This window comes from Cyanistes caeruleus, chromosome 5 (assembly GCF_971803275.1).
Source record: "Cyanistes caeruleus chromosome 5, bCyaCae1.hap1.1, whole genome shotgun sequence".
Taxonomy (NCBI): Eukaryota; Metazoa; Chordata; class Aves; order Passeriformes; family Paridae; genus Cyanistes; species Cyanistes caeruleus.
Window position 1 is genome coordinate 40567179 of NC_141705.1, and position 23571 is coordinate 40590749.

A 23571-nucleotide genomic window follows, 5' to 3' on the forward strand; every position below is an offset into this window, starting at 1 on the left:
CTGTGCACAATGCAAGTTTCGTGCATATGTCCTTTGACAATTAACTGAGACCCAAGGACACAGAGAGCTGTCTATTTTGCATTTACATGGTTTCCTAAGAGTATTTGCTAAATAAGTCTATTAACACCAAAACAAGTGTCAATCAAGAGCTGTCTACTGAAGAGGCACAGTTGATTCTGAAATGCATTAGAGAGTTTGATCTAGTATCTCCTGGCATTACAGTATTAAGTTACCTAAGCTATCTGCATTTCTTTACCAAAAGCTAACTGGCATACCAAAGAAAGAATTAAAAGGCTGATCAACCTCAATTAGCTCTTTTCTACTTAAAATGAATTAATAAAATAAGGAAGATGAGTGAATTCCCAAATTAAATAGATGAGGACAAAAGGTTGTTCTGCCCTTTCATGAGATATTCTCATCACAGTGCAATAATTAAACATGATACTATTTTGTTCCCTGTAAGAAAAAACTGAGGAGTTTTTTATTTCGGTTTCTGGAGTGCTCTGCCTGTATTAGATGAACTGTGCACCTGCAGGGTTCACTGCAAAGAATCCTCAAAGTGCACATATAAAGGTGGAGAGCAGAGAACCAGTACATGATTCAGTGAAATCCAGGACCTTTACAGTTAGATCCCTAATCACAGACCATCAGAGAGGAAGAAAAGCAGCCAGCTACAGTTTGCTTCAGGGGTGTGCAATTCTTCCTCCAGGTAAGAATGCCAGATCTTTCCCACTGCAGACTGGAGGGCAGGACAGACACCAAAACTACTGCAACTGCACGACCCCTCTTTAGGTCTGCTGCAACCAATCCACCCTAAAATAGCTGAGAGACAATGTAAGTCTTTGGCTTTTCCCTTTCTACTACTTGGCACTATGCAACAGACATGGGAAGCCTTCCTGTCTGAAGCCCCCAGGGCAACACCTTGAAAAACAACCTGAACTCAACAAAACTGTAGCATCTGAATTTTAATCAGTACTGGCATGTGGTAACACACTGAAGCTACAGTGTTTGTGAAAGATAACTGTTTTAAGCTGTATTTCCTAACTCACAAACTGCAGTTCACACATCATTCAGAACAGTCTATCTAGCCAGTTCATATCTATGCTCCTGTCCTGCCCGGCGATTAGTAGAAATGAACAATTTAACTGCTACCCCAAAGGCTAATCTCTTGACAACAGCACATTTATAGGCTGAAAAAGAAGGCAGTCAGATATTGAAAAGAAATGCCAGCTGTGCTTATTCATCAAAATAATAATCGCATTTAATGGTACATGGGACTTTTACAATAGAAAAAATTTTCCAGAATACTAGGCCTCTTGAAAAGAAATATTCAATAAAGAAGTCTCAGGACAAAATGCTTATTTTCCTGGAGGCAACCACATGCTTCATCCTACAGTCCAGCAACAAAACACAGTGCTCTTTACTCTACAATACCATCTCGAATTTTATAAAATTTCAACTACTCTTAAAGACACCAGAAAATTAAACCATTGTACTGATTCATTAAACGGTTGTACAAGTGTCAAAACTTATTTTCTTGGCCAATAGCCTGATTCATACCACAGTTCTTCCTTAGAAGCAGAAAGGAGGAATAAAGAAAGAGAAAGCAAATCAACTCATTGATTGAAAAACAAAAATGCAAAAAAAGGTGGTTAATAAGTCAACTTATTTGATATTCTACTTGGAAACACACAGAAATATTCTCTTCCCACTTAGAAAACACATACTGCAGTATTTTTGACAACACATTTTTGTAGCCTCAGAACAAGTACTCATTTCAACAGAAAATGCATATAGACTTTTCAACTCCACCTTTCTTCCTCCTCTATTGCTGTCTGTAAGTATCAACTTAAAAATTCTGTCTGTTGCTAATCACTGCTGACATGCAAAGGTTTCCAGCTTTAGCAAACACAGTAAAAACAAAAAGCTGTGTTTTGGATGTGCTTTTCCATTCTAGAATGACTTGTTTAGATTTCACCTTTTAGCACCAGAGAGCAGGTAGTCAACATATTAAGATAGAAGGCATGAATTCAGTTACTATGAAGAAAATTCCCGATTTCTGCCCCCAAGTAACACACTGGTTCTCATGGCAAACAACTACGCCATTCCTGGACTATTCAGACTCCTATGACAGCATGAAATTTATCAGAGCAGACAGTGCATCACATGTATATGTATTATCTTTGACCAAAGATCACAAGGCACTTCAGGCTGCAAACAAGCTCTCTAAACTTTGTGAAGTGCTGTAAGAAAGAAGACAAGTAAATCAAGGCACAAGAAAGTTAAATGACCTTTCAAGTGTTGCAGTTCTCAGATGGCCACACCGGCTAAACCTCCTGACTTCCAATCTCTGGTGAAAATTCACCACCAGTGAGGAATTCACATAATCAGTGAAAATGAGAGAACTTTCTTGTTCGTGTCTTGTTACTGCATCTGGGCACTTCAGAATTGCCCGTCTATGACTGTGGTAAAACGTCCATCGGAGTAGTGCAGACCATCTCTTGCAGAACCACACTCATTCTTGTTTGACATGCAGCTCTGAGAAACAACTGGCATCTTAGGGCACTGCTAGTCCTGCTGTTTCAATTCATAAAACTGACATCAAACTCAGTAAGTTGTATCTTATCACATTAATTTATCAGAGTTTCCCACAAGAGAAAAACTAAAAGACAAAAAAAAATTACTCCAGTGACACTCTTCTCCAAAATGCCTACCTGCAGGTACTATCCACTCGGTAGAGGAAGCCATCAAACAAACTCAATTTAATTGAAAACATGTTATTTGAAACACTAGCATGCAACAAGAAGCAGCAAATACCTAACACATGATACAGTCTGTTTACTGAGCTGATAAAAAAGTCCAAAATGTAAAACCTTTTATAAAATTCTACTTTATAAGAATGTGAGGCACTGGAACAAGTTGCCCAGAGAAGCTCTCAATGCCTCATCCCTGGAATTGCTTGAGGCCAGGTTGGATGGGGCTCTCGAGCAACCTGGTCCAGTGAAAGATGTCCCTGCCCACAGCAGGGGATTTAGAATTATCTTTCAGGTCCCTTCCCATTCTGTGATTCTCTGAAATATCAGCAGAAGAACTTCATGCAAGGAACCACAAAGCAGCCACGTAATCTGGCTTGTGGGAGGTATCACACAGCAGCAGTGCCAAGCACATAAAGTTTCAATGGAAGAACTAAAAGATTATCTTCTTAATATCAGCTCTATTTCAATAACTTTGACTAAACAATATTCTTTACAAAATTTTGATGCCAGACTTTCCACAGAAAGTAAGTTTGATTACCCAGATTTCTCACAAAATAGTCAGCATGAGTACTGGCTAGCTAAATTACAATGTAGCCTTCATTACCAGGTTTCAACAGATTAAGGACTTAACAAATTTACTTCTTCTCTTATTGTAGGGTGAGATAAGCCTGTGCATATGCAGAGTTTATGCTTAAATCCCATTTTTGTTTTTAAAATGCAGAAGATAATTTTACATGATATATACTTCACATTTGGATCATACCATTCCTTAATAATTTAAGCCAAAATTGTCTTATTAAACCTTATTAATTTCAACTCCTAAATACAGCTTGTTTGCAACTACTAAGTCAATGTTACACCTGAAAGAATCACAGATTTGCAACTATTTTCTCTAAATTGGTGTGCATAAGAGAATTTCACCAAATTAAAGGCACTTTAAATATTTGTAACTGTAGCTGTCAATATGGGATGCAGATATTATAACAGTAATTTAGATAGCCAGAAGGGCTGCCTGGGCAGGATATTGCTGCCTCACCTGAATTCCCCAGAGAACCTTGTTTTGCAGCAGCTATTCCAACACTTTTCTTCCCTGCTACCACATAAGCTCTGACTTGAAGTTCCCCAAGTATTAAGCTTCACAGATGCTCTCCTCAGTACCTGTCCTAGAGATAACTTCACTTCTGGAGTCCTTTTCTATCACAGTACTTGCATTCCCATAGGGATACTGAATGCATGATGTGAATATAAACCTACTTTAATTTAAATACAACAACAACCTCCCCCAAAAAAAAACCAACAAAAAAAACCAAACAAACACAAACCAAACCAAAAGAAAAACAATCCAAACATAAACAACAGCCTAAAGATATAAAAACAATATTATTTACAGGAATCCACTTTACAGTGGACAGCCAGGTATTTTCCCCAAGCAATTTCTTCCTAACTATACTTCTTCCTTTAAACAATTGACAGAAGTTTAATTTCCTACTTGACTATTCAAAAGCATTATTTCCCAGTAAAGTCATTAGTATTAAAAAATCTGTTTTTTCTCACTATGTATTAAAAGCAGGTTATTTAATCCATGTAAGTAGTTTACAATTTCATTCACTTTTTAATGCATTCTTAAATTGAATTTACACTGATCAGAGATGACAGTTCCCTTATCCATAAGTGTATCTTACTACATACATTTCTCAGCTTACAACTTGTTATACTGAAAACATACATAGCTGGCTAAAGAACAGAGGTATCAGTTCTCAGGTTTCATGCTTATGAAGACAAGTTTTAAATGAAAATTAAGGGCTTCACGTTCCCCAAGTTTACACTCTCAGTTTTCATTAAAGAAGCTCTTCTCTATTATGAAACTACAGTAGTTTAAATATGCCTGCAGCTAACAAACAACAACAGATTAATTTAGGACCACTGTCTGCATTTATTCCCCTTCAAATTTAATAGATTTACTAATAAAACAAAACATCAAAGTACTTCAATTAAATGAAACATCTAAAGCCAGAAGCAGCACATGGATTTTTATAAGCACTTACAAATAGAGACAGTCAAAAACTTGCAGGTATTGAGGTGACTTGTTCTATTCTTTCCCTTATCATCATGACATTGGAGGCCAAGGCAGTTTTCTCCAGACACGACCCATCCATTTCCCCGGCTCCCCAGACATCCTCAAACACGCACACACAGATGCTCTTTTCAAAGCTCGCAGGAGAGGCAGCGGCTACTGAAGAGGGAATGTTTCTCTATCAGCATTCAGCCCTGTCCCCTCACCCTGGGCCTCCACATTCCTGTTTTCACGTCAACCCAGCTCCCAAATGGAAAGTTATTTCTCAGCACTGGAATGTAAATGCATTCATCAAAAGTGATGCAGAATCTGAAGGAAACCCCACAACACCAAGAAAAGGCTTTTCAGTGTTAAGTCCTTTTCTTTTGCCCTCTTAAAAACTCAAAGATCACTCACATGGAAAATTCGATTTCACTAATGACAGTTATTTGGCAAAAAGCACAGACAAAAATTTAGGGTTTTCTCTACAATGTAATTGTAACTTTTATATATATTTTTTTTATATTCCCTACATTACATTAGCTTAAGGTTTTAGTAAAACTATTTCAAAGTCTCCCAAAGAAAGCTCCACAAAGTATGGTCATCTCTATGGTGCACATTCTTCAGGCAGATAATACTATTATAGTTTTATGTATATGTAATTGCAATATTTTGAACAAAGTTGCTGGTTGAGAATAAAATCTATTTAATTGACACTTCCTCTGAATCAAAAAGAATATTCTATTTAGACAAGCTGTAATGAAAGGAAGAATACAAGTAGCAAATTTTCTTTTTTCTCCTTAGAATATTACAGGGTATATGTATGCAAGAAAATAAGTTCATACAGATTTTGCTTCTTTTTTTAAGAACAAAATTTACAATATCATTAAAGTAGAAATGTAATGCATGAATATTGAAGTATTTTATGCCAAAACTTGAGAAATCGAGATATTCAAAAACTTTCTTTGTTCTGAAGTTTTCAAATGAGCGGTACAATGGGTTTAAGTTCACTGATGTTCAGTATTTGCCAGTGCAGAACATCTAAATAAACATGGAGATTAAAGTAAACATTATCCTTCCTCCACCTTCACTGCAACCAATCCTTATCTCTTCAAGACTGTATATGAATAAATCTGTAAGCACAAGGCTATGCACAGTTCAGTTTAATTTCTCAAGCTTTTAACATATTCATGATAAAAATGGATCTTAAGTTACATAAACCCAATACTTCAAAGCACTTTTTGTGAAAATTACATTGCTTCAATTGACACCTACATTTAGGAGAATCAGAGAAAACTATCAAAATGAAATACAAAGGTATTGCATGAAGCATATTTAGAATTTGAAGTTACGTAAAGTGTCTTCATTTGCTCTTAGGTAGCCCTCACCCTGAAAATGCTATTATTACCATCACCATTTAGATTCAAGTGCTATCCACTGCATTTCCAGTCTTCCCTCTATCCTCCAGTTCTCAATGAGAGCAGAGAGGAGTCCCCATCCCATTGGATGGATCATGTGCTGCATGTCCCACCTGCACACGCCACTTCCTCACGCCAGTGCCACGACTGAGGAGGTCATGGCAGGCACCTGCTTTCCATCACTGCACCAATTATTATCTGACGACACAGAAACATACATGAGCAGAATGCCTGGTCTCCAAAAAACCCCAAATTCAAATCTTGATGTAATAATCAACATTCAGCTAGCAACAACATCAGAATGTCAGTTAGTTAGATTTAGTTGTAAAGCAGTCACACTGAATTCCTTGATGAAACATAGAGAAGGAGGAAGTAGATGTCTAGATGGGAAACAAAATGGGGACTATTTTCTATCTGCCATTTAGAGAGATAATAAGGGATTCAGTCAAGTTTCTCCTCATGCATCTTTTCCATTAAGAACCATCATATTTCATTTTGGTATGTCCAGGTCAGAATGAAAAGCATCAGCCCCTCCACACGGTATATTCTAGCCAAGCTAGGTTTAGCAGGGTTTCACATCAGTGTGCTCTGAAACCCAGACCTCCACCCAACCCATCCTTGCCAAGGAAAATAAGAAAGTTACAATTAAGAAGCTCGTATACATGCACAAGCCATTCCCAGGGGAACGCTTAAGTGCTCTGATGAAAACTAAATTTGGCGTGGCCATTTCCTGACCCCTCAGAAAAAAAAAGGCGAGCCCGTCATGCATGCAGAGCCACTCCAACGTGAGCAGCGCTCCACTGGGGATGGGGCAAGCTGGGAAGGCAGCAGTGGATTTCCCCACGCTTAGAGCTGCACACTGGAAACTATGAGAGCAAGAGTTTGTCTACTAAAACACAACGCATCATTATACAGAACATCAAATTATCTGATAATATAGGCCAACTTCTTTGAGTCTCATTTGAATCAGTGCCTGTCTTTTAGGAAAAGTAAAGATGCAAGGGAAGCCCAAGCTGCTTTTGACTTGTAGTAACTATTCTTTTTAATTAAATGTAGTGGTTACCTGCATATCAAAATAATAACTAGATTAGCTTTTTTTTTTTTCTTTTAACATATTTAATTTCTACACTGTAACTCTATTTATAGTTTTTTGTGGGGTTTTTTCAGCGAGGGCAAGCAGCTGCTTTACAGAAATGCTTTTCAGTTGAAAGGAAAATTGAGATTCTGGCAAGTTGAAGAGGCATTTGCAGAGCTGTCACTACTTGCAAATCCTGGAGACATGAGCTCACTGCATACCATGGATAAGGATGATTAGGCTTATCCAATGTCATATGATAGCTTAGATGTTTACAGTCTCAGATACAACAGCTCATGTGTCAGGGAAGGGACTCACTTGCGATATCACAGCTAAGTACACGCCACTCAACAATACCTGGGAGGAGTGTTTCAGAAGAGAAAAAGAAAGCCTCAGACATCACTGCAGCTCCTTGCTTGACTTGGGACCCAAACCACCCGCTGCCTGTGGGGGAAGAGGAATCATGGTGCCAAGGATAATAACCCTGCTGCTGCAGCAGGAGGGTGCAAAGAACCCAGCAAGCCAGACAGGGAGAATGCCTGATGACTAACCAGACCATATTAAAACTACAGAATAAGCACATTTGTAGTAAATTAATGCTTTAAATAGTTCCTGCTAAAAATGTGTAGAAGTTAAACTCCAGCTGAAAAATTTAGTGAACCTCTTCAGTATTTTGAACGCTTTTTGTTAGCATCCTTGCAGATGACAGATATAGTGCTTTATCTACGTAATACTCACAGGGATTTAATTCTTATGCAAATGCAACCCAGATCAGAGGTTGCATTAATCTGCTAATTTATAGCTGACTACTGAAAGCACTTCAAAAGAAGTTCCTGAAAACCCACTGTGAATAATTTGAAATTAGCTAGATTCTGGAGGTTTGCTTCCATAGAAAGTCCCCTCAGTCAGCCCTGAAACATATGCTTTGTGAACTTCACAGAGTTTTTCTGTTAGAACAGACTACTCTTTTGAAAAGTGAGGTTAATTTTAAAATATTACCTGGTACAAGAGTGAATATGGTAGCATGTTTGACTAGTTTAGATAGAAAACTTAATTGTATAAAGTTCCACATTTGTCACTTTTCATTTTTTCTTTTCATAATGTAACATTAGAACTAAAATATTAAGATGCAAAATGGTTAAAAACACCATCTGAAAAAGCGCTTTTAAGAATAACAAACTGTTTTGCAAATTTACTGTACAAAGGGTAGATGCTCAGGGTCTTGATAGCAGCAGGTGATCCTGAATACTTTTCAGACAAGAATACCACATATATATACTACACAAAAGAAACATTTTGATGGCATTTTTCTGTTAAATTCAAGATCTATATTTATAGACTAATTATACGATTATATAAACAAACAAAACTGGAACCTAGTAGAGGCAACAACAAATTTAGCTTGTTGCAGCTTTGTGACATTTCTAGTACAGAAAGCTAGAAGGCAGGTACCTCATCAGAACACCTAGGAATAGATCCTTCTTTGGGAAAAATTATCCTTATTTTATCTTTAAACTAGAAGTTCTCATATTATTTTATCTTGGAAAACATTCAAAGATTAAAGTTTTTTTTCCTAACCTACTTTTTTTTCTTATTATTTCAAATAAACAAATAAATAAATAGATGGTTGAATAAAGACAGCTTTGCTTACACTTCATGATAATGACGCCTGTGTTGCCATGGAGATTACTGTGACATCACAAGATCTACATAATGGTCTCAAAGAATGAGAAGTTGTTGGAAAACATTACTTAAGAGGCAAGACCTTGTCTAAACACAGCTTGGCTTATTAACATTCATGAAATTCATTAAAACAGAGGAGTATTTTTCCAATGTCATACAAAGACTTTAGATGCTAGTTTCTAAATAAAGACTTTTTATGTTAAAAAATACATAATAAGCATTTTTAAATCCCCCTAGAGACTTTCATAATTAAGGTATTACAAATTTCCAGGTCTTTTTTAATTATTTAAATAACTTGACATGTCATCTAGGTTTTCAGAAGTAAAACAAGACCATATATATTGACACTTTCCACACACACTCACACACCTAACTCAATACAACTAATTCATTCACATGGAGAGCTAAACACATTACCTCGAGTAATAACAAGTTTCCATAAATCTATTAGTGCACAAAGCAGATGTATTCAAGATAAATTTGTATATTTGTGAATGAATAAACAAAGTACGTCAGTGGAATAGTAGTGACATTTTTGGTTTAGCTATTTATATTGTAATTTGAAATATAAATTATTCCTCACTTAAAATGTTATACCGTGTCTTATATCCGCAGATTTGTTTTTCAGAAACATTTGAAAATTTTAGTATCAACTGAAAGAAAACTCTCAGACATTTTTAAATCCTCTACAATATGGAGCAACATTTTGTTTAAAAGACCATTTGTGGAAGAATTACAATAGTGGAATCATTCTAAGAAACAAGACAGTAATTCTAATTCCTCTCAGTTATTCTACAGTCCTCCAAATACATAAGTAAACATCATTACTTCAGCTCATCAAGATTGTCCTTCAGCAAAATTAAGTTTATGGAAGTCTGGATCCTGAGAGGTTCACATGAGGCAAAGAAGAGGAAGTGTCCTCTGTCCCCTCCCTCCACATGGGTATAACTTCTCCTTTTGGTATTCTTTGTGCTATTTTTGTTCCTTTTGTTGTTATTTTGAGGTAAGCAATGATCAGATTACTTCAGTTTATTTCACTTAAAAAACTTGTCCAGAGATTCTGAGAGCACATAAAACAAACCCAGTCTTCCTTCTGACCTCAGCAAGAATCCTATAATGCAGTTTTTTCCCATGTAACTGAAGGGGACTTTGATGTTTTGCAGGTTTGTATAAAACTCAAAACTTTAAGTACTATTAATTTGAATCAGAGGAAATCTTAAATCAGAAAGAAGAGATTACATAATAGGACACCTCACCAGCTGCAATATCAACTGTGGAAGAGCAACAATTTTCTTCAGACAGATAGCTATAATTAACACTGTAAGCATTAGCAGATACCCCAATGTAAGGGGTCTCACATTTAACTTTTAAATAACCATTTATTTTATTACACAGATAATTTTCTCCTCAGCTTCTCAGGAGTTCTCAATTTTTTTTCCACATCTCCATTTGTATGCAAGCAATTTATTATGATTTCAGAAAGCAGCTTTTTAATATTATAACCAAAACATAAATTTTAGAAAGAAAATACAAGTGCAACTAACTGTTGAAATAAAATGTATCACATAATTATAATGGACAGGAGAGCACTAAAAGCAAAAGCAAAGATGAACAATGTTTCCAAGATTGCTTAGATATTGTTCTCAATGACTTCAAATTTTGACATGCTCCATTAGAGACCCTAATGCTGGGATTAGAAAGGTGCCTCTAGCCAATGAGACACAAAATAAGCTAAAAAGAAGGGTCAGTAAAGAAACCATACTGTTTCAAGGCCAGCTTTCACTAAGCATATTTTAGAAACCAGGCAATCAACTAACCTGCACCAGAATTTTTCAACAATGAGAATACAATGTCTTCAGGAAAAAAGTGAGTGTTTTCAGTGGAATCAATCTTTTTCACACCCAGACAGGGGGTGGGGCAGAGGGGGGCATGGGGGAAGATAATAACAAGAAAAGCCCCAAAAAACCCCACCACCATCCCAGCATGTTTCTCCCAAAAATTAGTCAAAATCTTAATCCAAACTTTATAAGATTTATAGAAATGGGATCTGAGAGGTGGTATCAGTCAGAGTCATCAAAAATTACATCTCCTCTATCAGCTACCTTAAAGCATTCTTCTCTCTTTTCCTCTCCTGTCCTACTCAAAAATTATGCCCCGTGAATCTAGTTTGTTAAACTCTTCTGAATAATTTTATTTTCTCCTCATGGTCTGTTTCAGTTACTCTAAGCTATTAAGATACAGTCATGCTTACACAGATAAAATCTACTGCTCGTGTTACCTCAGATTCTGTTTTGCATTGGCATTGGCAATATCCCACTGAAAAAATTTCATTATATTTAATCTGTATAATAAATGCAAAAAAACCTTTAATTGGTTTACAGCAAAAATCTCCATAAAGCACTGGTCTGGAATTAGGAATGTTACATACTTTGTTCCTATGCTCTAAATCACAAGTGACATTTTTTCATTACAGCAGATACCCTTAACTTTAAAGTATTTTCACAAAGCCACAAAAGTTTCAATGGGGAAGATAACCACCACTGAAGTGAATAAAGCACAGTGTAAGAAAAGCCTAACTTCTTTACTTATTTTAAATGTACCAACAGTGTCAAGAAGTATCATCTTGACCCAGCTTACAGTTACCATGCATGAAACAATGAAAAACCAAACCCAAGGATCTGATGAATCTGAAAGCTCTGCACCACCAATTAACAGTGTCTCCCCTACAGAAAGCATATGAAATTGTTTTGAACATTCCACAAATGCCCCTGAGCACCACCAGGTGACCCAGACCTTCTCAAACTCATCATCAGGTCTTTTACATTCAAAGAGACAGAAGTCTGTAGCTCTAAGTATATACATCTAGAAACTGGTATAAGGTTTGCATTTGTGAGAGCTCCTGAAGTTTGTTTTTCTCCTACCATGAGCATTTCCATCCCTGAAAGTTTCTGTCTCCTTAAGAGGAAACAAAACAACTCGAGCTCACTGAAAAGACATTCAGGTTGTTTGACACTTTCAGCTTCATTATTATCTTGTCATTACAAACTTGGAAGAAAGCCTGGTAGCACCAGACACACAACGCTGAATTTCTATTTTTGTTTTCAAAAGATGCCAGTGTAATAGATTAAGTCCCCTAGCATTTTATCAGCTCCACAAAAACAAAATTCCAGTAGCACTGAAATATGACAGGAACAACAGCAGACAACAGCCAATCTCATCATTTAGAAACTGTCTCCTCTTCTGTTTCCCAACACCTCAGATACTGTCATGATTGGTTTCAGACCTCAAAGAACTCTTCAATTACTCAGCAGAGCAGAAGATGGACGGGATAAAGGATAAATTAGCTGTAAAAATAATTTTAAGTATTCATATTGAAAAAAACCTGTACACCATTTTTTTCAAACTCTAAGGACACTTTTGGGTGACATTGAGCCTGTGCTCTGAATCACAAATTTTGCTGAAATAGCAGGTGACATCAAAAGGCCCATCAGTTTATGGCTCAGTTAATTCAGCTACAGCCAGAGCTGACTGTGTCTGAAGTGATGAAGTCAGACTCTCCTGAAACCCTCTCTGCATGCCCTGCCTGCCAGCCAGTCCTCGGGGAGCTGGGTTCAGGCACGGCCCCACGGCAGCTCCAGCTCCTCCAGCACCTCCTAAGGAAGCCTGCAATGACACACACGCGCGAGTGCTGGATTGCACCGGTACCACTGACCACGATACCAACAGCAGATTAGCAAATTCAAGGTACATGGCCAGATCAGGCACTCCCAGTAAAATGCTACCTCTTGTAAGCAAGATTTTATTTTCTCTAGGAGTCTGAGTCTCAATAAGTAATCACAGTCACACGTGCTGTGGCAAGTCTGATTTTCTGCTTGTGGGTAACAGTAAGCATCTCCATCCAAAAGGACAAATGCAGTCTTTTGGGCAAAAGCAGACAGTACAAAGCAATTAGTGTTTGTTTCTCGATGTCTATTTAAAATTCATTGTGAGTAATTCATGATAGCCACACAGTCATAAATGGACTGACATCACCACTACTTCCAACTTCCTCCTTCAGCTTATGATCTCAGTCTTTCCTAGATTAAATCCTAGGATCACACTCCTTCATGCTTCAGTTTCAATTGATGGGACTGAAATGCTGAACCAAGGCATTCAAACCAGACAGAGGACAAGGCAGCAGGGGGGTCAGCCCACAACAATACCACATACTATGCCTTCCCACCAGCTCTTAGAGATACATAATCATGAGTATGGCTTCAGAGCACCACCAGCTTGACACAGACCTACCAATACAACGAACAGGTCACAGGAAAATCCAGCATACCAAAGTTTTCCATTCAAGACAGAGTTCCAAGCGCAAAACTAAATCCAAAGCACACGCTTTCAAGTAACTTCTTAAACAGACTTGGAACTATAACCTGAGTTACTTTTCTCTATGAACTTCCAGTGTATGGTCTTGAAGTTTCCATCACAACACTACAAATCCTTAGCCATTATCAACTCAAAAACTGGTAAAAGCTAAGTAAGCTCCACACAGCTCTTGATCAACTCCCTCTGCAGCTTAAATAACTAGCAGTTCCCAAAAGTACAACTCTGAGCCTCCCACAAGTCCATTGTTCTAAAACTCTGTTTCCTGTTCAGGGGGAGAAGAAAATTCCTTTCTAGGGGATTTTATCACGGTTTAAATATTTGTGTATACTGATCACTCTCAGTTAAAATCCGAGTTTCATTCTGTTATCTCATAGGTTTCGGCCAGCAATAGCCATTATTAATAAACACTAAGTCACAAATATATGAGTCATACTGCGAGAAGGATTTTATCATTGTGATTAAAGCTATCAGCATAATTTTACTGACTCAAAAGATCAATCAAAGGCAATTCTGTATTCAGAATATAAACACACCATCAGTTAGATATACATAAACCCCACAAAACTGCATGATTCAGACATCACAAAAATTAGGAAGTACATTTCAGATACACAAAGCTGTATAAATGCATGTAGATAGCCAAAGGCTCTGCTCCAGCACCGTTACACCATTCATTACCTGTCAAAATAAAAAAGTCTGCCAAAATCCCTAACAAATTTTATCCTGAAAGGTTACTTTCATAAGTTAATGAGGATACACTTGGATGAAGACAAAACATTTCTGTATAAACTGAGTTTTGCTATTGCTTTACACACATTCAAAAGAAGTCCATAATTTATTCAATGACTCTCCAATATGACTAGATATTCCATTCCATTTTTGAAACTGTTTTAGTATGGGAAGGACCAGAGGGCTAAACCATCAATATTTAAACATATACATCCTTTCTAAATTTGAAAATAGTGAAAAACAGATGTTCTCTCCCCTTCAAAACTTAAATCTTTTAATTAGAGGAAAAAAGCTTAAATAATTGCTCCTGTATGTAAAATCTGTGAACTTGCCAAAGGGAAAGCAGCTCTCCACCACCACATGAGGCAGTGAGGGGAGAACTGGCTGGATGATGTAGCAGCAGTGAAGGAAAAGAGGCTGCAGCAAGGAGACAGCAGATGAGCCAGCAGTGAAAACCAAGTGTAAAGGCAGGTTTGTGGGTGGCAAGTCGGCACAGTGGGATGCCTGAGCAGCACAGCACATACCACCCAAGCACAGCACATACCACCCAGAAAGGCTCGGAAGCATTCGAGGAGAAAAGCAGAAAACCCCAAGTACCAGAGCCAACAGTCTGAGAAAAACTGCCCAGCAATTCTGTATTTTGTTGCTGCTAAGGGACAGCTGCATCCTCTGGTCATGGAGACCAAGAGCAAGAATGAGGTGAGCTGTGGGAGATGTAGGAGACTTTTTGATACTGCAGCTCCCATTTCAGTAATACAAAAGAACCCAGTGGAGTCTACACTAGCAGCAAGGTTCTGGTACAAAAACCACACAGGAAGTCCTAGCAAATGACCAAAGGTGGTGAGAGCATGGAGCAGGCCAAGGCAAGCTAGAGGCCATTCCAAAAGACATTTGTCACACAGTTGCTGGCAGTGGCCATATGAAAACACAGGAGAGCCAGGACAGCCCTCAGGGAATTGCATTTTCTGCTCATTTATTTTCTGGAGTTCATACATAAACCTCATTCTACCATGTGAACTGCTCCAGGGTACAGATGCTCGGGAGAAATTATGAGGGGACTGAGTGTTAATTTGTGCTAGTTTGATGGCCACGATGGGAGGAAAGAATTAAGGACTGTTTAGTTTAATATGCCTGATACGTTAAAGTAAAGGAAGAAGTTTGAAAATATTAATAGGAAAGTTGGGGGGAAAGAGGTAGAAGGGAAGAGGGATAATCTTCCTCATATTAAACAGCCAAAATAAATTTCACCATTGTAAACCACAGAAATTAAACAGGAGAACAAGATAAAGCTTTACCTTACATCATCAAATAAATGGCAGCTTTAATTGTTCAGAGCATAATTATTTAAAACTGTGGATTGTATGTTTTCCCAAAATAATAAATTAAAGACAATATAATCTAGCCTTATCTTATGCACACTATTTGCTAGTTGAAGGCTTGGAGTTTGAACAAATACAAGCTAAACTGTATTACAACAGGGAAACAATATTAAACTCATGCTATTTTCAAAAAATAACAGGCATAGTTTAGATGTTAACATTTCCAAAGCTAAATACTCAATTTAGGACTTCATGTATTCCATCCAATATTCCATCTTGAGCAACTATTTTTTTAAATTTGGAATTAGACTTGTTCAGTAGCTAGTTACAAGTAATTTTACAAGTGATCCGGTACATTATAAAACTTTGTCAAAAATTGGCAGCTTTGACACTCATTTCTAACTCAACAAGTAGCTATTTGCCCATATCTTATACACTAGTAAGCTGGTTAATTCTGGACTGCTGTATTATTTTTTATTTACATGGGTTTTAGTAGCATTGCTGCTGTTACTGTTCATCTTTCTTATCTCACTGCTGCTTGTAAATTGCTCTCATCCCAACTCGTGATCTCTCCCACCAGAGAGGGGAGGGGAGTGAGAGGTGTCTGGCCTGGGGAAGTCTCCCTGAGGTGGGAGGCAGTAAATTAGGGTGTGCTGCTCCTAATCCTCAGCAGTGCAAAAGCAGGGGTGTGGCCATTTCTTATGCTTTTAAACAGCTTCATAGCAAGTGAAGGGGATATTTTTAAAAATATTCTTCTTCCCAACTATATTTTAATTATCTGCCAAACCTAGTGTCTCTAGTGAAACAATTTTAAATGGTATCTTAACACTAGAAATGAAAGCCATGGGCACAATGATTTGGAAGAAAGAAATACAGGAAGTTTACCTGACATAACACATACAACAAAAGAACATTTCCAGTGTTACTCACCAACCAGTCTGAGGATGCTACATCTAAAACTAATGCAAGCAAATCAGCTAACAGAGGACCCAAATGCAAATAATATGCTAAGCATATGCAGTCAAATTCACTAAGGTACTTGCAAGAGTCAGCTTAAGTCTAGTGACAGCTCTCTATCCTACTCTGTACAGATGGCACTGCCACAAAGTTAAGAGTAAGAACAAATTCTGCGCAGGACTGAGAACAAACCTGAAAGGTTGTAGGCAAGTTTGTCCACTAGGTCAAGCAAACACTTATCCAGCAATCATCTTTTGTTCACTTTTGACACTACTCTTTAGATTCTGGAATGCCACCTTATCAGCTCTTTCTGGACAGCAGCCTTCTCAGTAGGTTGCACTCCCTTTTTTCTGAGCACCGTAAAATTTTATTTTAGCATTTCTACTAATCGGTCTCTATTGCCCAGTATGTATATCTGAGCAGTTTGCTATTTCTCTCCCAGCAAGTCACTGGCAGCATAAGTAAAGATGAAAAACAGAATTTTATTAATTTTCTTACTAAATAAATAAATTAATAAATCACCTCTTAGCCACCAGTATTCCAAATCAGAAATTTAACTGGGTGCTCTCTCACTTTTTCCAAGTTTCTGATTCATGGATGAGCCCAAAGCCCAGTTGCAACTTAATCATTTACAAAGAAAAAATCCTGATTAACCTTGTCCTAAATTTTAATAAGGCACTCACCTACCCTTCCATGACTACAGCTTCTAAGCACAAAGCCACTCACCAAAATGACTCTGGTTTTACTCTCCCAAAATACTTTCTATCTTATATAATTAAAGTTTCTTAATTTTACTTATTTTAACTTATCTTTGTTAATTAACAAATTGTCTCTCTTGCATTTGCTTCCCAAGACACCAGCTTTGACATCTACTTGACTTCATCTACAACTATAAAACCTATTCTTATGCCAACTTCCATGCTTGTACTTCACTAAGTTATCAGACATTGTCCCAGATGTCATTTTACACATTTCTGCATATGAACAGCACTTGAAATGTTCTGCTTATTGTCACAGGATCTGTAATTTTCTGTTCATTCTCCCAGGAAGAGTCTCAAGCTCATTGTTTATCTTACTCAGTATCACATCTCTTCAAGTGTCCAAGTGAGTGAGACGCAAGCATTGCTGTGTTTCAGAGGAACAGAAGATTCCTGCCATGGACTATACACAACCCCCCAACATTAATACAGATATTATATATCTTGTTTCCTGTTATCTAAAGGTAGCACTTTCTTCCAGCTTTCTTCCTGGCAATGCCTGCTCATGGATGACGTATGGGACAATTTTCACCCTTCCAGAAGTAGGGGTCCTATAATCTGTTGTTGTGCTACTTTTTCCAATAATCAGTTTTGCACCTTTAGCATCAACTATTAAATGGCACATCTAATAAACCTTTTTATCAGCAGTGCCTGACAGACACAAGATGTTTGACTGTGCCAAGAAAATGCCACTATCATCAAATGGAAGTCCCAAGATTTTTGCACTGCTCTCCCTCCCACTGGAAGGCAGATGTGAAGATCTAATGTTTCATATGCCACCCAACACTAGCCATGAAGTGGTTTCCCACTGTTTAAAACTGTAAAAAAATTTCCAGTGCTTTCATGATACTATACAGAGACAGGTCATTCTTTCATTTTGCTTTTCACAAATTTTATTACATGCCATATACTTCAAAGGAGCCTTTTACAGTAGTCTGAATGAATATGCATAGAACCAGCATTTTAAAATAATTCTGCTCTGCTTCCGTTAAAATTATCAAGCTCAGTGACTTTAGTCTAAAATCATTGCAATGACTTGCAATTTTTTCCATAGCTCCAAATTTTTTTATTTTTTATTGGAGCAATATAAATTTTGAGTACCTCACACTCAAACTTTTCCATGTAAGAAACCACTCTTCATTGAAAATCCATTTGCATGAAGCACAACCTTATACAGAAGCAGCAAAACATGCAGTAATGTGATCTAAACATATGCTAAAACATGCACCAGAGACTTGTGCACAGTAAGGAAAGACATCCACATCCAAATTCTAGTGCACCCTATAATTTGAAGTTTGATTACTCACAAGAAGAGACTACTCAGTACTTCACTCCAGATTTTTAGTGGTTTTATTTTTTAAATCGACAGCATCTGCATGACACTTTGGACAGTTATACACTGTCCACAAAGATGGACTTTCAATTCTAGCTATGGGCATGAAACACCACAGCTAGTAAAGGCAGGAGACATGTGTTTAGATTTGTTCTTCTTTGTCTCATTAAATATAAAATGCTATCTTTAAATGCTAAAAAATCTCTATATCTCACGATTTATGTTTAAAATATAGAATGCAGTACATTCATAGCTGACATACCTGCTCCTTGGAAGAAACATGGATTCTTTAATGAAGACTGAACCAGACAGCAGGATATACCAACAGGTACCAATATCATCAGGGCTGGAATAATAAAAATAAAAAAATTACACAGTTTAAAACATTTGATTTAAATTACTCACAGCAGTACCAAATTTGCACTATAAGGAACATCAAAGAGGCAAAAAATGCTCCAAACTATGCAAGGAAGACACAATTCAATTATTGAAAAAATAATTCCATGAAACTATTCTAATTTCCACCTGCAAATATATGCATTATTAGAATGCTAATTTCATTTCCTTGACTTTATTAAAAGCATCTATCTATCTATCCGTCCACCCATTTGGTAACAGCCCAATTCAAATTAAATATAACTGTAAGTGATTAAGGGAAGCCAAGCTACAGTAAACATATTGTACTGTATTCTATCAAATGCACTGAAGAAGAATGACAGTTCTTCAGTTCTTGCTGAAGAGAGCTGTAGCATCTTTCCCTCTATAAATAAAGGCATCTTTCCTCAATACTAGACATCTTCTTCTCAGCCCTTTCTTCAAGATAGGAATTTTTCTTTCGGCATCAGCATGCCTTCCTACAAGGTGAGAGACCATTGGAAGCATTTGATATTAATGATGTTAAGATGGTAAACCTACATCAGATTTGCCAGTCATCAGTATCTGCTGCTGCTAAGCACTGCCCCTTTCATGTCTCTTCCTGGCACCTAAATAAATTCCCAACAAAAGGGGCAAAAAGTTTCTTTTCCCCTCTCTTCAACCTTAGAAGAACTGGATGAGGAAGACTGTCATCCAGGCCAAATTTATTCTACTGTAGATTCAGCTGTTGCTCCTTGAGTAATACAAAATCCTTTTCATATGCTTAGACTCTCTTTGGATAAGTAAGTTCAAACAATGTTTGGACATGACAATAAAATAGATTAAGGTTACTAGAAATAGCTGCAGTCTCATTCCATGTTGACGGTCAGTGCTGAGAATCTCTCTACTGTACTTCAGTTTCTACCATTCCTTCTTCTTCCAGAGAATCTGACTAATTGAATTCAAGACTAATGGAGTTATGAACTGCATGAGCATTCTTATCGAAAACCACATCCCTGGTGACACTAAGAGATGCAGATTACTTAATTAATTTGTAGCACCTTCATTTTTTAAATTATATGTCTCAAGTCTTTAGCAACAACCAGGTCTACTTCAAACAAGAACAGCCCACATCTTTTAACACCAATGACAGCATAGTATTAAAATCTAATCTTAATTCTTAGTAGGCAATGTACATGTTAGCAGTGCACTTTTCATCTGAAGAACTGCAATTTAAGAAGTACATACACAGTGGTCCTTAAAACAAGTGTGTTAGCCTAAAAGGGCTGAGAGCAAATCGTCCAATCTAAAATCATGCTCCATTTTCATTTCTCACTGTATAATATAAGCATGAGAGAAAGGACAGAAACATAGAAAATTAGCAGAGGAAACTGAGGGGACACAACCTATGGCCAAGAACAGAGGAGCTGAATAAGAAGATGGAGCTTATATTCCTTTTCTAGCAGCCAGTGTCCTGACCAGCGAAGTGATGCACACACCAGACAAGTGATAACATCTTCAAAATCAAGATTTCAGAAATACTTCTTTATACTGATAGATCACAGAAAACAAAGCAATAACACAGTCCTACAGTTAAAACAACACCATTTTGATTCACATAGCTGAAGCATTCTGAGCTGCCCATTCTGAAATGTGCCTCACTTGCTGGCTTTTCACATGGGCCTTCATCACCCTCAGACTTGTTGGTCTAGAAAAATCAACACTGTGCATAAGTGCAGAGAACAAAGTTAAAGCAGATAAACTAAAGAAAACCAGCACTTCCCACAAAAATATCATTCCTAAAAACATAAACACGCACCTGAGTTAAGTTACACATCTTTAAAAATTCCTTCTTTCCTCAGGAGTCCTATGCTGGGCAGGCATACAACAGCATTGCTGCTGAACTGTAAGTTTGGTAGGTTTTTGGGGTTTTTTATGTTCTTTAATAGCTATCATTCTACATACAAATAATCTGGACTAATTACCACCAAGTTTCTGAAATAGAAATTTTCAGCAATGGATATAAACAAAATGATCTCCCAAATAGCTGGGAAGTAACTGCACTAGGATGTGAATAATAATTTTTCCATGTGGATTACAGCACATTATATTATCACATAAGTTTTGGGGTCTTGGGGGTGGTATTTATTTTTCCCTCCCCTTTTCCTAAAAACTGGAAGTTTGGCCAAATATTAAAGTGTAGTCTGATAGTACAGAACCTGGGGTGACAGATTTCATTATTCTAAAACAAAAGTAATCTAGAAGATCTTATCATGCTTCCAGAAAGGCATTTCCAATGGTAAAATAATTGAAGCAGAAAAGAAGTTAAGCTAATAGAAAGTATTTTAACTTCTGTAAATCTACTAACACCCAAGTTTTATTCTCCTCCTTTTAAGAGCTGATTACCTTTTTGAAATCCTATCTTAAACCACCTATTTGTAAGGAGCTTCAGTTATCTTTTCTCATTGGAGATCTTTTAACTTCAAAGGGAATAGCAGCTACTGGCTTTCACAAGCACTAGTCAATACGTTCAATGTGCAAATTCTTAAGGCTACTTTTGAATCTACCTTTGAATCATTTAACAAATACCTAGAATGATATGCATTCAGCTGCAGTGGTTTGATTCTTTTCTTATTTGATCACACACAGCATGACTTTTTACTCAGTTAATCATCCAACTCGGTTTTATCTCTGTTTTTTGCCAATTCACAGGTTTATTCTCTTTCTCTGCAAGCTGGCTCTTCAAAAGCTGTTGTTCCTTCTCACTTATCTGTCATGAACATCATACTTTATCCATTTTGTATATAAGCAAATGAAGCATCTGCTCATTTGACAGCTAAAAGAACTGATTAAAAAAAAATCAAACTTGAGGAATACCATCTAATTTGATTTGTTTTCCTTTTGCTTTATGTGTGCTTAATAACTGGTTTCATTTTTACAGTTACATTTGAGTAAGCTCTAAGCTATTTGCATCATGCATAGCTACTGAACTTAACACTTCAATTATCTAAATAAAAAAAAACCCAAAAAACTTCAATATTGCTGTGTCACAGTAGTGGAATATTATTACAGAATGCATCTGCATTCAAGGTATCTTCCCTGAATTACACTCTGTATTCTTCTGTCAGCCAAAACATCATATATATTTCCAAGACAGTCTTCAAGAGCAAAGAACACAGATAGGGTATTAATTCTCCTCATTTTTACAACCAGTAGTGTTTTAATATAGTCTTGAGCAAAACATCTGAAAAAATTCCACATGTACAGCAAACACATTACTTTCTCCAGAACCCACATGCCTCTCTCAGAAAAAAAAAAAAAAAATGCAAATGGAAGACTGATCTATTCCTTTCATATGAAAATATATTTAACTCCTTCACTTTTAACACTTGCTATACTCTCAGTTGATTAGAATTAAGCCTCAACAAAGCCATTTGGCAGCCAGCTTTTGCTAGACAGTACTGTCACAAGAAACATGTGCAATTCTTTCATTTTAAGGATTCTGGACTTTCCACAATCCTATTCAAACATCATGTGGCTTTCAATCAAGCTTCCATGTTTTCTGTACAATGCTTGACATTTGTTCATCAACAATGCATTTGCATTCTTCAGGACTTTTGTGCCTGTAATGAAAGGCAGAAGGAACTATAGAAGAAACTGATGCTGAACTACAAAAGCACTTCTTCTGGCCACCTGAGGACTCATGCAAATACCATTTCACTCAACAGAGAACACACATTCAAAATGTTTTCTTTGCAATTGCATTTCACATTTTATTTTAAACATTAAAACTAAATTCTAGAGAATACGCCTAATTATAAAGTTTTCTTTCACTGCTAGAATAGTGCCTACCCCTGACAGCCCACAGAGGAATCTAGAAAATTTATTTGTCCTAAAGATATTTCTTCTGCCAAAGAGACATCAGCAAATTGTTCTTAAAAAGCTTTATTGTGGACAAGACACTTCCCTGACTGGGTTTGCAGGAGGGCATTAAGTCCACATAAGCACTTCATCAGGAATTAGCTGAAGCAGGATTGATGCTGATGACCTTTCCACAAAGGCATCCTTCAAGAGACACACGGGGTTTTTACAGCTTAGGAAAGTTAAGGGGAAGGTTCATAGCACCTGTCAGTCAAGCTGATGTAAAAAGGAAAGACATCTGCTGAGGTAAGATCTTTCCTATTACTAGTTTAGTAAGGCTGCCACTGCTGTCCAGCATCACCACAACCACTGAAGCAGCAGCTGTCACACATGAGGAGACTGGAAGTGCAGTGAAAGCTCCACAGAGCAATGGAGTGGTGAAAGGTCTGGAGCACAAGTCCTGCAAGGAGTGGCTGAGGGAGCTGGGGGCGTTCAGCTTGGAGAAAAGGAGGCTCAAGGGAGACCTTATCACTCTACAACTGCTTGAAGGGAGGCTGTAGCCAGATGGGGCTCTTCTTCCAGGCAGCAAACAATAGGAAAATAGCCTCAAGTTGCCCCAGGGGAGGTTTAGACTGGATATTGAAAGGGTGGTCAAGCACTGGAACAGGCTGCCCAGGAAAATGCTCGAGTCACCATCCCTGAAGTATTTGAAAAAAGGGGAAGATGTGCTTGGGGAGAGGGTTTAGTGGCAGACCTCACAGTGCTGGGCTAATGGCTGGGCTCAACGATCTTGGAGGTGTTTTCCAGCCTTAATGATTCCATGATACACATCAGGCTGAAAGCAAAGCTCACCTAACCCAGGCATAAAGCACTCCCATTCTAGTTTTGAATTCCTCTCTGCACG

The 23571-nt window shown here is 37.4% G+C and overlaps 1 protein-coding gene across 32 annotated transcripts in view; it reads right to left on the bottom strand.

The window, feature by feature from the left end:
* The window catches only part of RAPGEF2 (Rap guanine nucleotide exchange factor 2), a 181900-nt gene that overhangs the window by 88752 nt on the left and 69577 nt on the right, over positions 1-23571 (bottom strand). For all 32 annotated transcript variants that reach the window (XR_015286523.1, XR_015286524.1, XM_086887896.1 and 29 more), the window contains one exon: positions 18715-18798. Coding sequence is in view for 30 of the 32 variants with exons in the window: in XM_086887896.1 (XP_086744022.1) it covers positions 18715-18798 (84 nt within the window). In the remaining 2 variants the exon portion in view is untranslated. The remainder of the gene's footprint in view (positions 1-18714; positions 18799-23571) is intronic.